Source organism: Bos javanicus, chromosome 9 (genome assembly GCF_032452875.1).
Source record: "Bos javanicus breed banteng chromosome 9, ARS-OSU_banteng_1.0, whole genome shotgun sequence".
Taxonomy (NCBI): domain Eukaryota; kingdom Metazoa; phylum Chordata; class Mammalia; order Artiodactyla; family Bovidae; genus Bos; species Bos javanicus.
Window position 1 is genome coordinate 59,694,293 of NC_083876.1, and position 17,866 is coordinate 59,712,158.

Genomic DNA, 17,866 nt, shown 5'->3' on the forward strand with positions numbered 1-17,866 from the left:
TTATTAATGAGTCTTTATTATATGGTTCTTTACCATGTATGTGGTTTTTATTCATTATATGATGTATTCAGCAATCTCCTTAATCCTGGAGTGACCAGTAGAAAAGTACACATGATCTATGCCCTTAGGAGATTTTCATGTTTTTGAGGAATCACAGACTTTAAGAGTAGTATAAAGCATTTCAGGCCCAAGTTGGAGTTCATGTCTGAACAGACTGTAATTACACTCAAAGAGAAAAGTACCTTTGTGACCAGGCTTGGTCACTGTCTATGTTTTGTAAAAGAACTGTAATTTTGAACTAGGAAAGGAATTGTTAGGTGCTACAAGTCTACTCATATATTCTCATCTTATAGTTACAACAACCTAATTATCTGCCATTTAATGTTTATATCATTTTGCAAAAGTGTTCCGTGGGTGCTTGAAAAGAATGCATAATCCCTTTTGTTAAGCATGTGTGTGTTTGTGTGCTAAATCGCTTTAGTTGTGTCCAACTCTTTGTGACCCTATGGACTATAGCCTGCCAGGCTCCTCTGTCCATGGGATTCTCCAGACAAGAATACTGGAGTGGGTTGCCTACCCTCCTCCAGGGGATCTTCCTGACCCAGAGATTGAACCTGCATCTCTTATGTCTCCTGCATTGATAGGCGGATTCCTTACCACCGTGCCACCTGGGAATCCCTTTTTAAGCATAGGGTTCACAAATATGTTTAGACCAAACTTGCTTTTTATGAAGGTCAGGTTTTACTGTGAGCATAGTTTGGTTTTTGGACCGTTTTATATATCACAGGAGTATCAAAATATCTCATCGTGATGGTAAATTCTTTTGGTAAGAGTCTGTGGGCTGTAACCTCAGTTTTTGCTCATCTGAGAATGTTATTTTGACCTAATTCTTCCCATTTTTGATGACTGAACAAATCTAGGGTGACAATTGTTTTCTTTCAGCAGTTTGAATATATTCTACTTCTGTCTTCCCTGTTGCTGCTGAGGATCTAACTGGTATTCATGGATGATCTTTTCACTCTGGCTGCATTTTACTGTCTTCTATTTTCTTTGTTTTCTAGAATTTGACTGTAATGTGGCCTGTGTTTAAGTCTGTAATGTAGGTTTTCTCCTTATGTTTTTCTGCTTGGGCTTTGTTATGGTTGGAATTTGTTACATCTTCCATCGAGTTTGGAAATTTTTTACTGATTGATGGCAGCTACATTTTCTACCCTGTACCCAGAGCTGCTACTTAAGGTAGACAGATTTACTTGTTACCACTTTTGTAGGGTAGGTTTTGTGGTTTTGTTTTTCTGGTTTACTGAGAATGAGGCCTGCTTGGGTTTTAGCTTTAAGCAGGAGGTTCTCCAGTCCTACTCCCATTGTGCAAAGACCCCAGACTTTGTGCCTGTTCCTCTGAGGACAGCAGGCAGGCAGAACAGAGAAGCTCCAGGCCATTGGGCTTCAGCTGAAATGCCCAGGGCTAGCAGCTTAAGCACTTGCTAGACTTTATTTCTGGTCTCAGAGCATTTCCCTTACTTTCTTGCAAGCTTATTGGTTTCTAAGAGGTATTAGGTGTGAATGCATATAAAATTTTAGCATACATATATTAATATAATATTCCTAGAGGATCTATTTGATTTCTTGCAAGTGTTTTAGAACCTCTTCTGATAAAAATGGAAGTCTTTCCTTTGCCTTAGAATAGAAATTTTCTCGTTATTTTTGTTTTTATATCAAAATCACACTTTGTTCCTCCTGTCATTTCTTCCTCCAGGTGAGCAGTAGGTCATCCAGTCCTAGCGTCAGAATGATCACTACCTCAGGACCAACCTCAGAAAAGCCAGCTCGCAGTCATCCATGGACCCCTGATGATTCCACAGGTGACCAGTTTATTTCCTCAATAAAGTTGAATTTATCATGTTTATGTTCATTTAATCATGTGATAACTCTAATGTTTATAAAGACTGGCGTTATACTGTAGTTTAGATTTCCCTATTAATAAAATCGAATATTTAGCAATAAATTTTAAAATATCTTTTTGACTACTAAGACGGAAACTACTTTTCCTCATGTGGTTCCCCTTCTACCGCCCACCCCCCCCCCCCCACCGCCCCCGCCATACTAAACCTGTATTTTGAAGATGGTTTGTTTGGGGATTTTTTAAGTAGAAAGATACTCTGTTGTTGATATTTCAATCTGATTTTTCTATTACAATATATCCTTCTGGTAGTAATGATAGTAGTTAATTCTCATTTTTTGAATAACTAAAAACAGGATAGTAAAGTAATCATCTTCATCTCAGTGTTTTGTTTTAAAAATACAAGATATTGTGTACCTTGGTAAGAAAAAAATTTTTTTTTCTGTCCTTTGACCTTTTGAATCATTTTTAACTGAGAGAGAGACCTCATTTCCGTCACATAAATAGCCTGTTAAATAGATTTTTAAAGGCCTGTAAGAGGAGAAGGGGACGACAGAGGATGAGATGGCTGGATGGCATCACTGATTCGATGGACGTGAGTCTGAGTGAACTCCGGGAGCTGGTGATGGACAGGGAGGCCTGGCGTACTGAGATTCATAGGGTCGCAAAGAGTCAGACACAACTGAGCAACTGAACTGAACTGAAGAGTTATTAAAACTCTCCAACATGAATAACTTAACTGATCAAAATCAGAATATAAGTAAAATCTGTCTATCTGAAGGTAGTAATGAAATAGTTTCATTATGGGTAACCAGGAAATTATGTGCCATAATAAAATTAACTTTTCTTTAGCATTCAGAGGATACCTTGATAAATATGCAGAATATTCTTCTATGAAAATTATTTATATGTTATTGTGTCAGAGAGGGAAGATGATCTCTTAGACCTCGAAAAACTAAACCATTTGGGATTTTATATCAGATCAACAATGGTATTAATAATGGCAATTAAATTGAAATTAAAAAGTCAGCTTTCTGTCTTTACAAACTGCAATTCTGCTTATAAGTATTTATAGATATTTGACATGGTATCGTCAAGTTCATAATGCAATTAAAAAAAATTAACTGGGTGGCTTTTCTCTGTGTCATGTAAGATAGAACTATATTTAGCCTTGGATGTACTCCCTAGTTTTAGAAAGTTTAAATTTAGTGGTGGCAGAAACTCCTGAATTTCACCCCCATCACAGCCCAGCCTCCAATTTTCCAGAACATTGCCCACTACTCAGCACATGTTTATCATGACAGGCTTCTCCTCAGAAAGGGACAGGGAAATGATCTTGACAGATTTGACTGTTGACATTCAGGTAGTTTTAGCTCTCTTTGATTCACACATCCTTCAATGAGGGTATACTTGCCCTGGCATTACAGCATTTGCTGGGTCTTCTCATTTCATCCTGGACTAACCTAGACATCCCAGTCAAAGTGGGGCAGATAGCGAATTCATGAGGGCAAAATCAGAGTTCTCCTACATCCCTCTCATTTAACTGCTGTGATTCCATTTTATGTGTTCTTCTTCTTCCAACTTCCATCTCTCTTTGTTCCTTTTCTGGAACCTAAAATACCACAAAACACCAATAGCTAGGCATCATACATAAGTCCAGGTTACAGTATCAACTAAATTTCATCTCTGCTGTGAAATATACTATAAATGTGTGGTTATTGTTTTTAAATAATTTTGAATATAATTTTAGGTATTGAGAATCTGGTTTAAGTTTGTAAATAATAAAGTTCAGCTTTGCACTGTTTCTAAGAAAAATATTGATACTGAAGCTAACAGAATAAATTGTAGGGAAGAGACAGGTAAAACCTTTTTCTTTCAAGGCCCACTGACCAAGAAAAAAATGTAGAAGTGCATATGTTAAAACAACCTAATTAATTGGGTTTTTTAATTTAAAAGGGCAGCAGTTTTTTGTGTTTTTCAGAGAAAAAGAACAAAATAATAATTGTAATGCATAGTGCTCTTGTAATATGGGTTTCTACTTGTGATATATTGGGGATAAAAAAAGACCGACATACCCAAGAGCAGCTAGTAAGAGAGATAACCTGGATCCAGTAGAGCGTGCCACAGTGGTGGGGGGACACTCACTCAAGAGATGGCCCTGTACCTAGTACTTTGCAAAGATTGAAACATGAGTCATGCCCCATTTGTTTGTATTCTGATTAGAGTCATGGTACTGACACATTAAAAGTAAACTCATCATGGTATATAACAAACTGCTACATTTACAGTATAAGCTGAGTGTTTTAGTAATTGTAGATAAGACCTGGCATAGTCTGTGACTTTAAAAAAAAAAAAAATGAGATTTATTATTTAGTCATAAAGCAGAAAGGAGAAGACAGCATTCTAGTTGAAGGGAGCATATACTTAGAGAATATGAGATAGTTATAAGTTTTGTGTTTAAGAGACTGGACGAGAGGTTTTACCTAACTTAACCAACTCAATATCAATTCTGATATTTAGGAAAAGAAGTTAGATTTGATCAGCAATTAAAACATTATAAGACAGACTTTCATGGAATAACCTTGCTGTCTTAAAACCAGAAAGTGAAAGTCGCTCAGTCACGTCCAACTCTTTGCAACCCCATGGACTGTACAGTCCATGAAATTCCGTAGGCCAGAGTACTGGAGTGGGTAGCCTTTCCCTTCTCCAGCGGATCTTCCCAACCCAAAGATTGAACCCAGGTCTCCTGCATTGCAGGCAGATTCTTTACCAACTGAGCTGTCAGGAAAGCCTTGTAACCAGAAACTGAAAGCTGAATTTCAGTTTAAGTGAGAAGGTAAAATCTCACTTCTTGGATTCAGAGAACAGATGAAATTTAGTAAAGGACCTTAATTCCCACCATCAGAGGGCTTTAAAATTGTTTGAAAATAGCACAATCCTTGGACTCTTTTTTTTTTTTTTTTAACCCCCAGAATACTGTGAAACATTGATATGTTTAATTCTGAAATACATATTGGGAAAGGGGACTGATTAAATATGATATATGAAGTATCAAAGATTTAAGAAAGAGTGATAAGAGTAGAAATATTAAAGAAATTTGAAGACACTTAATTTTTCCAGTAAGTTCAGAGGAAATCACCTTTAATAAGTTTAATTTTGTGAAAAGCAGTAATCAGTGGAGGAATTATTTGAAACTATTGCAGGGGGTGGGGAGAGGTTTCATCAGAAAAATAAATGTATTTCTTGTTTAGCTATTTCAAAGAAAGCCTTTGCATTAATATATGATTTTAGGGTTAAAGCTCTAAGGCAATACTCTGTTATTCCTTCTTTATTGCACTCCAGCACACAACTTAGCAACTAAACAACAGCAACAGTTTAACATGACTTTTTAAATCTGAAATGTAAACTTGAATATCTTAAATTGCTGTGCTTTCCCAATTCTTCACTTAGTATCAAAGACAATAATTAAAAAGGAAGAACCAGCACCATGTGTTGAGTCCTCCCCAGAGACGAGCTAGCACTGCATGGTATTCCTTAAATACATTATCTCATCTGCTCTGAATTAGCTTAGTTTTTGGAGTTATTTGAAAACACATTCTCAGTGGCTTTAAAAAAACAAATAACAAAACTGGAATATCAGTCAGCAGTAACTTAGGAGGTTATTGAACCATCTAACTGTCTTAGTTTTTTATTGTATTTGAGGAAGTGCCTGGCTGTCTTCCTGACCTTGCCTTCATCTACACCACTCTTTCCTGGAGTCTCTAACAGAAAAAGGGTGAATAGCTCACGTGCTTAACTCATTTATTCTCTGTTAATACTGGGGAAGCAGCTACTTCTGAAATAGGAAAGTCTCTATTACCTCCCAGTTATCCTTCCTGCTCCTAGAAACATATATACATGTTCATATTGGGAAGAGAGCGACCCATGCTTCTCTAGCGAGTTGTTGTGGCAGTTTTACCTCTTTTTGAAATACAAACAAAACTTGTGTGTTCAGATATTTTGATAAATTGGCTGGTTGGTTGTTCGAGTTAACCCATTTAATTGTTTTGACATTAAGTCACACTTTTCTTGCTGTCCATGTGTGTAATACACTCCTATCAGTAACACCTCTCGTTCTCTGCAGTGATTCTCATTGGGAGGAGTGGGATGGGCGGCTAGAATCTTTATTAATTGAGGCTGACCTACTGGAAAAGAATGTACCTCTTGCTTTCCCCCTTTCCCTGTGAAGGAACACTGATAATTGCTGAGTTGGCACAGCCTTATAGTAAACTTAATGTGATCGAGGAGAGAAGGAATGTGAGGCTTGATTAGGTAGAAGTCCATAAGACTGAATTTAAAATATAAAGGTCCCATATGACTGTTTTTGATTTTAATTAAACAAGGGCTTACATGCTTTAATATATGGTGTTCAGTTCATAGCCAGCTTAAATTTAGGCATGAGAGTATGGTTGTACTCCAATTATCTGTAATTGGATGTCCTCTGTTTACCTTTAGAAATAAAAAATTACCAGTAGCAATAACTTTTTTCTCTAGGAAAAACAATCATCTGCTTTCTTGCTATGTTTTTAATTATTTATGACAGAAAATAAATAAAACACATGCTGTAATTCCAGATACCAATGGATCAGATAATTCCATCCCAATGGCATATCTTACACTGGATCACCAACTACAGGTAAAGGAGTACTTTCTCAGCAGTTTCCTTTTTCCTTTTTAGAGAAGTTTGTCTTTAAAGCTGGTGGTTGTGTTCTTATTTGTCATTGTGTATGCATTTATTTATGCTTTCAGTTGGCCTCCTTAAACTTTTAAAAATCAAATTGAAATAATTGATTCTCAATTAAGTTGGTGAGATTGCCAGAATCATATGTTTCGAATCCAACAATCACCTTAAAATACTCTCATCTTTGTTCAGCTGCCAAGAATAGGTCTTGGCTCTTCATTGTTAGTGTATTAAAATTTAAAACTCATATAAGCTCATTTCTCCTTAATAGATTTTGTGATACATTGGCATGTTCATGGTGACTAAAATATAAGTAATACACTTCTCTGCCTGAGTATGAGAGCTGTAAACATCTTTCAGTATAATAGTTTGGCAACTGAAATGTAAAACCAGAGGTCAAGAGTACGGTAGTCATGGTTCAAAAGTTTGAAAACAGCAAGTATAAATTTAAGATCTGAGTTAACACTGGCAAAGGACACTGAGATTTTCTAGGCCTGGTTTATTTAACACTTATTTTTAAAAGATCATTGCTTTAGTGCTATAAAAGTCTTATTACAGTGTCTGTCTTAATGCTCAGCTAGATATTGAGATTTGATTTAATTATATTTTTAACATTTGTGATTTATTTCCAGCCTCTAGCACCATGCCCAAACTCCAAAGAATCTATGGCAGTGTTTGAACAGCATTGTAAGATGGCACAGGAATACATGAAAGTCCAAACAGAAATTGCATTGTTATTACAGAGAAAGTAAGTTATCTTTTATGAATAAAAATAAATAATTGGTATTTTGAGTTTAAAATGTGCTAAGGTGCAATATTGTTTAAAGACATGAAAACCATAATTCTTGGAATTAATCAGGAAGTATATGTCTCATGTGGAGCTTTTCTCTATGTTTATGTTTGTTCTTTTTTTTTTTTTTTTAATTTTTTTATTGACAGATAACTGCTTTAGAGAATTTTGTTGTTTTCTGTCAAACCTCACCATGAATCAGCCATCGGTATACATATATCACCTCCCTTTTGAACCTCCCTCCCATCTCTCACCCCATCCCACCCCTCAGATCCCCTGTTTGAGTTTCCTGCACACAGCAAATTCCCATTGGCTATTTTACATATGGTAATGTCAGTTTCTACATTACTCTTTGCATACATCTCACTGCCTCCTCCCCTCTCCCCATGTCCATAAGTCTATTCTACTATGTCTGTTTCTCCATTGCTGCCCTATAAATAAATTCTTCAGTACCATTTTTATAGATTCCATATATATATGCATTGGAATACCATATTATCTTTCTCCTTCTGACTCACTTCACTCTTTATAATAGGTTCTAGGTTCATCCACCTCATCAGAACTGACTCAAATGTGTTCTTTTTTATGGCTGAGTAATATTCCATTGTGTTTATGTGCCACAACTTCTTTATCTATTCATCTGTCAGTGGACGTCTAGGTCGCTTCCATGTTCTAGCTATTGTAAATAGTGCTGCAATGAATGGGATACATGTGTCTTTTTCACTTCCGGTTTCCTCAGGGTATATGCCTAGGAGTGGGATTGCTAGGTCATATGGTAGTTTTATTCCTAGTTTTTTAAAGAATCTTCTATATTTATGTTTTTTAAGCACCCCTGGCTAATTTTCCATGTATGACTGAACTCTTGACTGAATTTTATTATATTAGCAAGACATAAGGGAAATAAATAGGTGATCTTAACCATATATTTTATGTTCTCAGAATTTTAAAGTTAAAAGCTATTTAGGTTTATTGGTAAACGGATTTATTGTCCTTGGACACAGGTAAAATAATTTGATTTACTATTGTTTAGTTGTGCTTTATCTTAGAAACATTTTGGTAGAGTCTCTCCAGGTATATGTTTCAGAGAGTAGAATGACTTATTAGAGGGCTTTATTTCATCTCTGAGTGTTTTTCTGAGGAGTTCAATACTCACACGTTGCTCTGGGAAATAGACTACTTTTCTCCCCATTTAAAGAAATACAGTCCCATTTCCATTCTTCTCTACTTGAGATTCTTAAGAAACAGTGTTTCCGTTTTCTTGAACATGACCTTCATGAAATTTTACTCCTTTGACACTGATTTATGGTGGTACTTTCAAGAAAGGAGAAAAAAGGTTTTTTCACAATTTTCTAATACCATGATTTTGATAAATTCAGTTTAACATTTTAAAGGTAAAGCTAAATAGATTAAATATTAAACTGTATGAACTGTAGAACTATGGAATTTTGTCACACTTTATGTTAAGGAAAAAAGCTATTTCTTATGTCACATGTTTAATCTGTACTGTTTTCATACTTTAATCATTTGAAAGAGGAATTCTGTGCTGGAAAAAAAAACACAGGATGAATTGAGGGACACTGTAAAAAAATATGGCAGTTTTAATCTGTTTTAAGTACTTTAAGAAATGTTACTAGTAAATTTTTGTTTGAGAGCCTTTCATTAATTATTCAGTTGTTTCTAGTAGAGTCCCTTTAGGAACTAATACATAATATCCTCTAAATAAAAGGCACTTAAAAAAGTTTATCAGGCTGTAAAAGACTCTGGTTTTTCTCAAAAATAATTGCAAGGGTGGTACTTTGTATTCATTTCATTATTTTCAAAGTAGGAAATTAAGTTGGATTTAAGTAGGATTTAAGTTGGATAGCACCTATTTTAATTATCTTGGCAATGTTTTATTAGCTACCACTGCATTGTAGTTGAATACAATTGTGACTTCAACTTTGCATATGAAAACGGGAATGTGAAAGTCAAATGTGAATGATTAAAACTTCAAGGGTTACTTTTAATGGAGCCAGAGTAAGCTCTTCCCAGCCTTTTTTCTTCCTTCCTACATACAAGGGGTAACAAATGAAATTTTCTGGAACTTTATTATACCATTTTATCTGTTTTCACTACTTACCTAAGTACAGTTACGCTTATTAAAAGGAGTATGATATTTGTATGGGTATGCTAGAAGAGTAGATGATAGTTTCCATTCCAGCCCATAATTGTGTCCGACTAGTGTACCTAGCCTCCATTCATGGGGTTTTCCAGGCAAGAGTACTGGAGTGCGGTGCCATTGCCTTCTCCGTTAGTAGCAGCAGCAGCAGTGTACCTAAGATGTATAATGATAGACCCAGAATCAAAGTTCTAATTATTTAGAGCTTTTATCACCAGCTGGTAAGGTAGGAATAGTTCCATCCTGTGTAATGTGTGGTGTTTGTTTTAGGCAGGAACTAGTTGCAGAACTGGACCAGGATGAAAAGGACCAGCAAAATACATCTCGTCTGGTGCAGGAACATAAAAAGCTTTTAGATGAGAACAAAAGCCTTTCAACTTACTATCAGCAATGCAAAAAACAGCTCGAGGTCATCAGGAGTCAGCAGCAAAAACGACAAGGCACTTCATGATTCTCTGGGACCCGTAAATTTCAAAATATGCAAAGAAAGACTTTTTTTTTTTTTTTTTTAAAGGAAAGAAAGACCCTTATAATGACAATTCATGAGTGTTAGCTTTTTGGCGTGTTCTGAATGCCAGCTGCCTATATTTGCTGCATTTGTTTCATCGTTTATTTTCCTTTTCTCATGGTGGACATGCAATTCAACTGTCTCCTTACATCACATGGGGGCATCTGTACTTGAATAAGCAGCAGTTCTCAACTTCAGAACAGATGCAGTGAACCATGGCTGTATATGCATGCTCGTTGTGTGAAGGCTAGCCTAAGGAAAACAGGGGTGTCAAACTAGCTGCTATGAGCAAACATCGTCTTTTTTTCGAGGTGGAACCTCAAGAATGATTTTGTTCTTGTATCTCATCTCAAACAACCAATAATCTTTTTATCCAAAAGGTGGTATATACCAAGTTAAAGACAGGGTATTATAAATCTAGAATAATTGGTGGTACATTATAGAAATGCAGAAACTAGGGATAGTTGAGAGGGAGGGCTTTGATGCCAGCATCCTTGGATCAGTACTGAACTTTATCCATAAACTTTAAGGTAAGTGATGGCCGCTGTATTTAATAGAAGTGTATTTCTTTAGACTTAAATTTGACTATGATACATTGAACAAAGTGGAACCCTTTTCTTAAAAGGTATAAAGATTTTTAATTCTGTGATTGCGTGTATGTGTGCTGAAACTGTAAAGCTTTTATGACTAATATTAATATCCCTTAAATGAAATTAAAAGGTAAATGAACATGATCCAACTTAACTGATCATTCCTTCCTGCAGTGATTATTGTATTGTTTTATTGTATATTTGGAAAACTGAAGAGAAATCATGGAAAATGGAAATAATTGCTCCAGCTAAAAGGCTCAGGCCTAAACTACTTTTACGATACCAAATGAGTAAAAAACCTGACAAATCAGGACAAGTTAGTGAGGAAGTTAAAGGAATAAATCTCAATTCATCAAGTATCCTATTTATCAATATTGGAATGATTGATTTTCCTTGCAAGCCCATCCTAGAATGCCTTTCAACACTTTTAAAGGAATTTCGCTTATAAAGAAAAAATTTATATTGTTAACAGTAACTTTGCTACCAACTTTGAAAATAAAAGTAATAATAAAACTTCATTGAAATAATAGACTATATAAGCTCTATTTTTTCAGTTGGTATTAAAATAAACTACATTTTGATACCAGTATAATGTGTCTTTTAAATAAGGATGTCATCAACCTCATTTTTATAGCATTAATGTTTTATGAAGAGAAAATTAAAAATGAAAGCATAATTGCTGTGATTATTAGAATTATATTGTGATTGTATTGTAGTTTTGCTCTGTTTCAGATAAGCAAGTTGATCTAAGAAGTTATCAAAACTATTCTTAAAAATACTAAAGCAGGTAACTTTTTCTTCCATTATTTTTTCCTCTTCCCACTAGTTTTATAATGTATTTCTTGTGTATACAAGCAATAAAGGTAAAGGACAGTTTGTACTTAACTGTGTCATTTTTAGCTTCTTCAGAATCTATTATTTAAAAGTTTCTGATAAATATCAATAAATATTGACTTATTTCATTTAAATAAACAGAGTTTTCATTCCCAAATAATTTAATTACCTAGCCAAAGGTGATATTAGGCTCAATGTATTAGTAGTCGAATAAAATTGACATGGAGAGTAACTTTAAGGAAAAGCGTCACTCTTTCATAGTATTACGCTTGTTTGTACATCTGTCACTCCACCAAAAGGGACCTAGCCAGTGTTTAGAGACTTTTCTAATCATCTCAGAGCATGAGATAGCCAAGCGTGGATGCTAAGATGGAACTTCCATTAGGATTTAGCAGATTGTAGATTTTATTTCTGGTCATTAATGTGTTTTTGTTATACATTACATACTTAAAGGGAAAGTTTATTATTATTACTATATGCAGTCACTTCATAAAAATATCCCAAATAGGTAAATGGAAGAAAATAGTTTTAAGTCATGGTGCCAAATGCAGAATAGGCTGTTAAACCCTCATGTGTCTGTTTACATTATGTTCCTGGGGTTTCCAGTGCTGCAGTTGTCCTGCACACTGAGCACAATTCAGCCTTACTTCGTTTCTAAGTTCTTGCATTGCCAAGCTCATGTTTTTAAGTCCTTATTATTCTTGATGAAGGGGGAAAAAAGATAGCAGGGTTAATTAAAATCTGTAGCCGGTTTCACCAGTGTTCTTACCCGTCAGCCCTTCAGAGATGTTAACAAGGAACCAAATTTGTTATTAATTCTGGCTTTACCATTTCTTCTGACTCATGTATTTTGGGGGGATGGGAATAGCTAACAAACATGGAAGTATCTAAAAGGTCCTAGTCTGAAAAATTCACAGGCAGTCCTTGAATAAGCGCTAATTACATTTTATTTTTGCCTCCAGGGGAAGAAAACAAAGCTTTTATCTAACTTACAGGGAAATGCTCCTCAGCAGTTACAATAGACTTTTTGAGTCAAATAAAAATCAGTTAAGAATATTTACCTTATAGCCACATAGTATATTGAAGAGATCTGTTTAAAAGTTGTTTACAAATGTTTGACTATTTTTGCTGAAGTGTTTTAGAGCATTGAATGTCTTTTCCTTTTCTCCAAGTTTCTTTTGTGTTCCTAGTTTCAGCTCCTGCCTGTAGCCAGAGATCACAGGCCTTCCCTGTGAAACTCTTGTTTCTTTCTGTAAATGTGTGTGGTTTTCAGCGGTCAGCTCCTCTCTTCAAATGGTAGGAAGTTGGCTACTTCTGTCATTCAGAACATTTTATGTAAAATGATGTAATGCAGAAATCCTTGTGCATACTATGTAAAGGAAGCTTTTTAGATTTATTTTTTGTTTGTAATAAAATTCAGATTGTTACACTAAACTTGGTCATAAAACTGGTGAATGATTTATATCAGCAAAAGAGCTATGAGGTCTTCAGTTCCAGCCGCCTGTTTGGCTTATACAAAATAGAATAAAAACTGAAAAGTCAGACTCCTAATACTTAATGCCATCGTAAAATTTTTAAATGATTTTTGAGAAGCTTTGCTCATTCAGATTTTTGGTCAAATGGATTCTCTTCACAATTTCAATGAACCCTGATTTGTATGAATATATAACACAGTGTACATCACTACACTTATGCTCATTAGCAACCTGATTTCTTGTAGTCTGTCTAAATTACATTATTTCATTTCTTTATCAACCTGTTAGCCTTCTAACCTACACATCTGTGCATACACATCCTTATAAACTCTGCCTTCACTTTAGTAAATACATCCGCTTATTCACGCATTCCTCAACAAATATTTATTGGGCACCTGTGATAAGCCAAGCTGCTGTGGCTCCTGCCAAGTGACATGTCCATTTCAGTCACATGATAGTCAATGATATTCCCATTTCACAGATGTGTCAGTAGGCTCCTAAAGGTTAAGACTGGTGCCTGAGTCTGCTTTTCCATCATCATCTGTTTTCAGCAGAATCATATGCCTGGAGACTCTGTGGCCACTGCCAGCCCATGTGAAGGAAAATTGAATGGCAAAGGAAGGGAAATGAGGTAACCTTGAACTTGCAGTCCCAGGGACTTCATGACCACTCTACAGATAGCAGCAGTGCCAACATTGAGACCCAAGTGTATCTCTTTTAAGCCTAAGCCTGTGTTCTGAACCACTTTGCTGTGCTGTAGTTTAAAGTGCTCACTGAGTACTGAGGTGCTTCAGCTTTTTCATTCACTTACTTGATGGGTAGGGTGTCTTCAGTCTTCTGTGCCACTCTCAACCCCCACACCTGAAGAATGTGCTCAAAATGCAAAAACAGGTCATGGGCTTATAAGACCTGGTCTTTAGACTCCTCCATTCTTAAAAAAAAATGAGACTTTATCCAGGTTTTTTTCATTTTTGATTTGTTCTTTTTTTGTTTTTTGCCCTTTTTGGTGTGTGCTAAGTCACTTCAGTTGTGGCGGGGGCAGGGGGTCTCATTAAAGAATAATTGGGGTGTAATTTTTAATACAATAAACTGTATCCATTTAAAGTATGCAATTTATTGAGCTTTGACATATGTACATACTTGTAAAGGGACTATCACAGGTGGCTCAGTGGTAAAGAATCCGCCTGCAATGCAGGAGAAGTGGGTTCGATCCCTAGGTCGAGAAGATCCCCTGGAGACGGAAATGGCAACCCACTGCAATATTCTTGCCTAGGAAATCCCATGGACAGAGGAACCTGGCAGGCTATAGTCCCTGGGGCCATAAAAGCGTCCGACATGACTTAGCAGCTAAATCACACACTTTAAACTATCCCAGCAACCAAGATCCCGAACATTTCCATCCCTTGCAAAGCTTCTCTCATCTCTTAAAATCTGTCCCTCCCTTCTCTCCAAGCCACAGTGTTCTCCTCTCCAGCAATATAAAATAGTTAACATTTTCTAGAATTTTACATACATGAAATGATTCAATATGTACTCTTTTTATGCTTTTTCCTCCTCTTGAGTTGTGTTCATTCCTTTGAGAGGAGTTTTTGATTTTAATCATTTTTAATGATGCTTGAAAACCTTTCAGTATCAGTTTTTGAGGGAAAATGTAGGTTTTAAGAGGTTGTAGATATGTCCAGTATGGCCTATTGGATTGTACAGTGTTACCATCTTCTGAAACATTTAGGATCACTTTGTTTTTATAGAACTTTAATACTTCACTCACAAAATCCCTTGCATTTGTTTGTTTTAAGCTTATTTGTATCTGGATTACTTCAGGTGTTAGAAATGTGAATGGTCATGGTGAGTAACATTAGTAAATATTCAGTCCTTGGTGATTTTCAGCAAATATGGTTGATACATGTAATTTCTTTTCAGTTTTTTGTTTGTTTGTTTGTTTGTTTTTACGTTGTAGCTGCTTTTTTCTTGATCAAAAAAAGGAAAGATTAGGTTGGTTACTGCAAAATAATATGAAGAACAACATTTTAAATAACAAAAACAATCTTCTTTAAAAATTGTTAGGTATGATACCTCAGACAGGTGCTATCAGTGGTCCTATCTATTGCATTGGCAGAGTGTAAACTGCTTACCAGCAGGACCTATACTCTTTGTTCATTGATGATTAATCCTTGGTTCTCAGAGCATCTTATGCCCCTGCCATGAGGTCCCACTGAAACTTACACTTCTGTTTAAATGATCTGCCCTTCATGTCAGTTTTTTTTTTTATAGTTATTTTTGTTTAATTATTTATTTGACTGTGCCAGATGTCAGTTACAGCACAGGAGATCTGTAGTTGCAGCCTGTGGGATCTAGTTCCCTCACCAGGGATAGAACCCAGGCCCCCTGCGTTGGGAGCAGAGTCTTGGCCACCGGACACCAGGGAAGTCCCTTCGTGTCAGTTTTTTCAGTGAAACTTTTCTGAGAAACAGTTAACGTTATCTGAGTTCCATGGTGCTTTTACATTTCCAAGTAGTGAAAAGCATTCTTCATCCTGTAATTTCATGGTCAGCAGTATCTTACAGATGCCATAAGGCAGCAGGATAATTGCCTTGAAAGCACCAGAAATTACTGAGCAAATGCTGACTATTTATCTTCTGGAAGTCAAAAGCAGTTCACAGAATGAAGTTACATTTACTGCTTATTTTCTCTCTGTGGATACCTGCCTCTTCTTTAGTTGTAGAAATGGCTATATTAATCATTGATTGATATATTGACCAAATTAGAGACTAAAGAAACCTGAAAATGGACGTAACTTTATGGTTGAAGAGAAAATGGTGATATTTCTTCATTACACACACACTAGACCCCTTCTGACTTTCAATGTTTCCTACAAAATTACTTTAAAATATGATGAGCATGAGAGATCCCTTAGTTTTAATGATCCTTCAGGATAGTCTCCCCATTTCCAAGGCTTCAGATGAGTCTGCATTTTCCAATATTGGCCATGCCAGCTATCACAGTTAAAACTACGCGAAACGAACTTCCGTGACTATATTAAAATCCAAGAGATCACGTGCAGGGGATGTTCCACGTTTCCCAGTAGATGCCTGCAACTGCAGATAGTACTGGACCCTTTCACAGGGTTTACTTTGTCTATTATACACAGAATATTGGCACTAATAATAAAATAGTACAGTTATTACAATATACTGTAGAAGTTCATTGAATGTGGTTTCTCTCAAAATACCTTATTTTATAAATTTATTGCTCTTCCATCTTAACTATGCACTTTACCATGCTAGTTCAGATTTTTTTCCTTCTTTATAGTGTCACAGGTAAAAGATTTATTTCTTCCATAGATCTTAGCCATCTCAGCATATGATATTTTTTTCCTTATTAAGTCAAGAGCTTTCACCCTTTCACTTAAAGGAAGCAGTTTACAGTTTCTCTTTGGCATAGCCAAATTGCCAGCATCACTGTTGCATTTGGGGGCTATTATTAAGTAAAATAAAGGTCCTTGAACACAAGTACTATGATACCACAACTGTCAACCCAACAAAGGCGATGACTGTTAAGTGACCAGTGTCACCATGGGAACACCAGAAGGATAGATGCTCAAGTCCCTGGCAGGACATCACAAAATTTTTTCACGGTACTCAGAATAGCTCGAAGTGTAAAACTAATGAATTGTTTATTTCTGAAATTTCCTATTTAATTATTTGGGGCTGTGGTTGACTTTGGATAACTAGAAAGCAAAACTGTGGCTAAGGGGGAAATGCTGCCGTCTTTGGCCAGGTCTGTAAATCAAAAGTACAAGAAATCAGCATTTATTTTCCATTCTTGCTAGACAAACCATTAATAGTACCTGAACCAGTTTTGCTACATGAAGTGTTTAAACATTCCTGTAACTGTCCCCTGGAACTTCATTTTAGGATCCAAAAAACCTGCCTTTCCCTTAAATACCATCCTGTGACAGATGTGGAGGTGGTGGGTCTGCAGTGTGAGCAGGCTGCATCTCAGCACACTGTTCGTTATGAGAGCAAGAGGCATGGTCACTAACACAGAACAGCCAATGTGCCCCCCTGCCCCCCACACACAGTGCTTCGGCTCTTGAAGGAAGAAAAGGTCTTGTTTTACACTTAAAAATAGGCAGACTGCTGCTTGTTACTTAAAAGATTTCCTTAACCACTCTTGTCCCAAATTCTCTTACTCTTCTGGCTGTTAGGGAAGAGACATTTTTTTATCCTCTAAAACATAACATTTCATCCCGTAGGACTGCCCTCTACAAACTGACTTTGAAAACATGTGGATATGCTTCTTTTTACTTTTCCTTGGTGAATAGCCACTGTTTGGGGTTTTTTGTTTTGTTTTTAATGTTTTGGCTGTGCTGCATGACATGGGGGATCTTAGTTACCCAATCAGGGATTGAACTAGTGTTCCCTGCATTGGAAGCAGAGAGTCTAAACCACTGGACCTCCAGGGAAGTCCCAAGCCATCTACTTTTTAAGTGATTTTTTTTTTTTAGTGTAATGAAAAGGAGGAAAAAGAAAAGAGCAAAAGTAACAGGGACAAGGTCAGACTATTGACATAACAGTCTCCAGTTTGCGTTATTCATAATTCCAAGATAGGCGTGCCAGCTATAGATGGTGTGATATGATAAGTGCATTTCTGCTTTCTCTTATATCAGCATTCATCTGAAAGCCCCTGGATTCAGGGAAAGGCGCTATAGTCATCAAATGAGCTTTGCCTTGGAGCCTGAAAATGGGAGGGGTGTAGCTGACTGTGGGAGGGGATGACAGAGACCTGGGAGGCAGACTGCCTCTGGTCCTGGCCAGATGCCACCCTGCTGTTGGGAGACTCTCTTGGGAGAGAAGAGAATAAGTTTCTTCATTAATAAACACAGGAATGGCCT

The 17,866-nt window shown here is 36.3% G+C and overlaps 1 protein-coding gene across 3 annotated transcripts in view; it reads left to right on the plus strand.

Moving 5' to 3' along the window:
- MAP3K7 (mitogen-activated protein kinase kinase kinase 7) overlaps positions 1–11,729 on the plus strand; it is a 64,560-nt gene extending 52,831 nt beyond the window's left edge. For 2 of the 3 annotated variants that reach the window (XM_061427800.1, XM_061427801.1), the window contains 4 exons: positions 1,754–1,859; positions 6,511–6,572; positions 7,250–7,365; positions 9,836–11,729. In XM_061427800.1, the coding sequence (XP_061283784.1) occupies positions 1,754–1,859; positions 6,511–6,572; positions 7,250–7,365; positions 9,836–10,016 (465 nt within the window). In that variant the 3' untranslated portion in view covers positions 10,017–11,729. The remainder of the gene's footprint in view (positions 1–1,753; positions 1,860–6,510; positions 6,573–7,249; positions 7,366–9,835) is intronic. The other variant, XR_009738508.1, reaches the window with a different exon arrangement.
- The last annotated feature ends 6,137 nt before the right edge of the window (positions 11,730–17,866 follow it).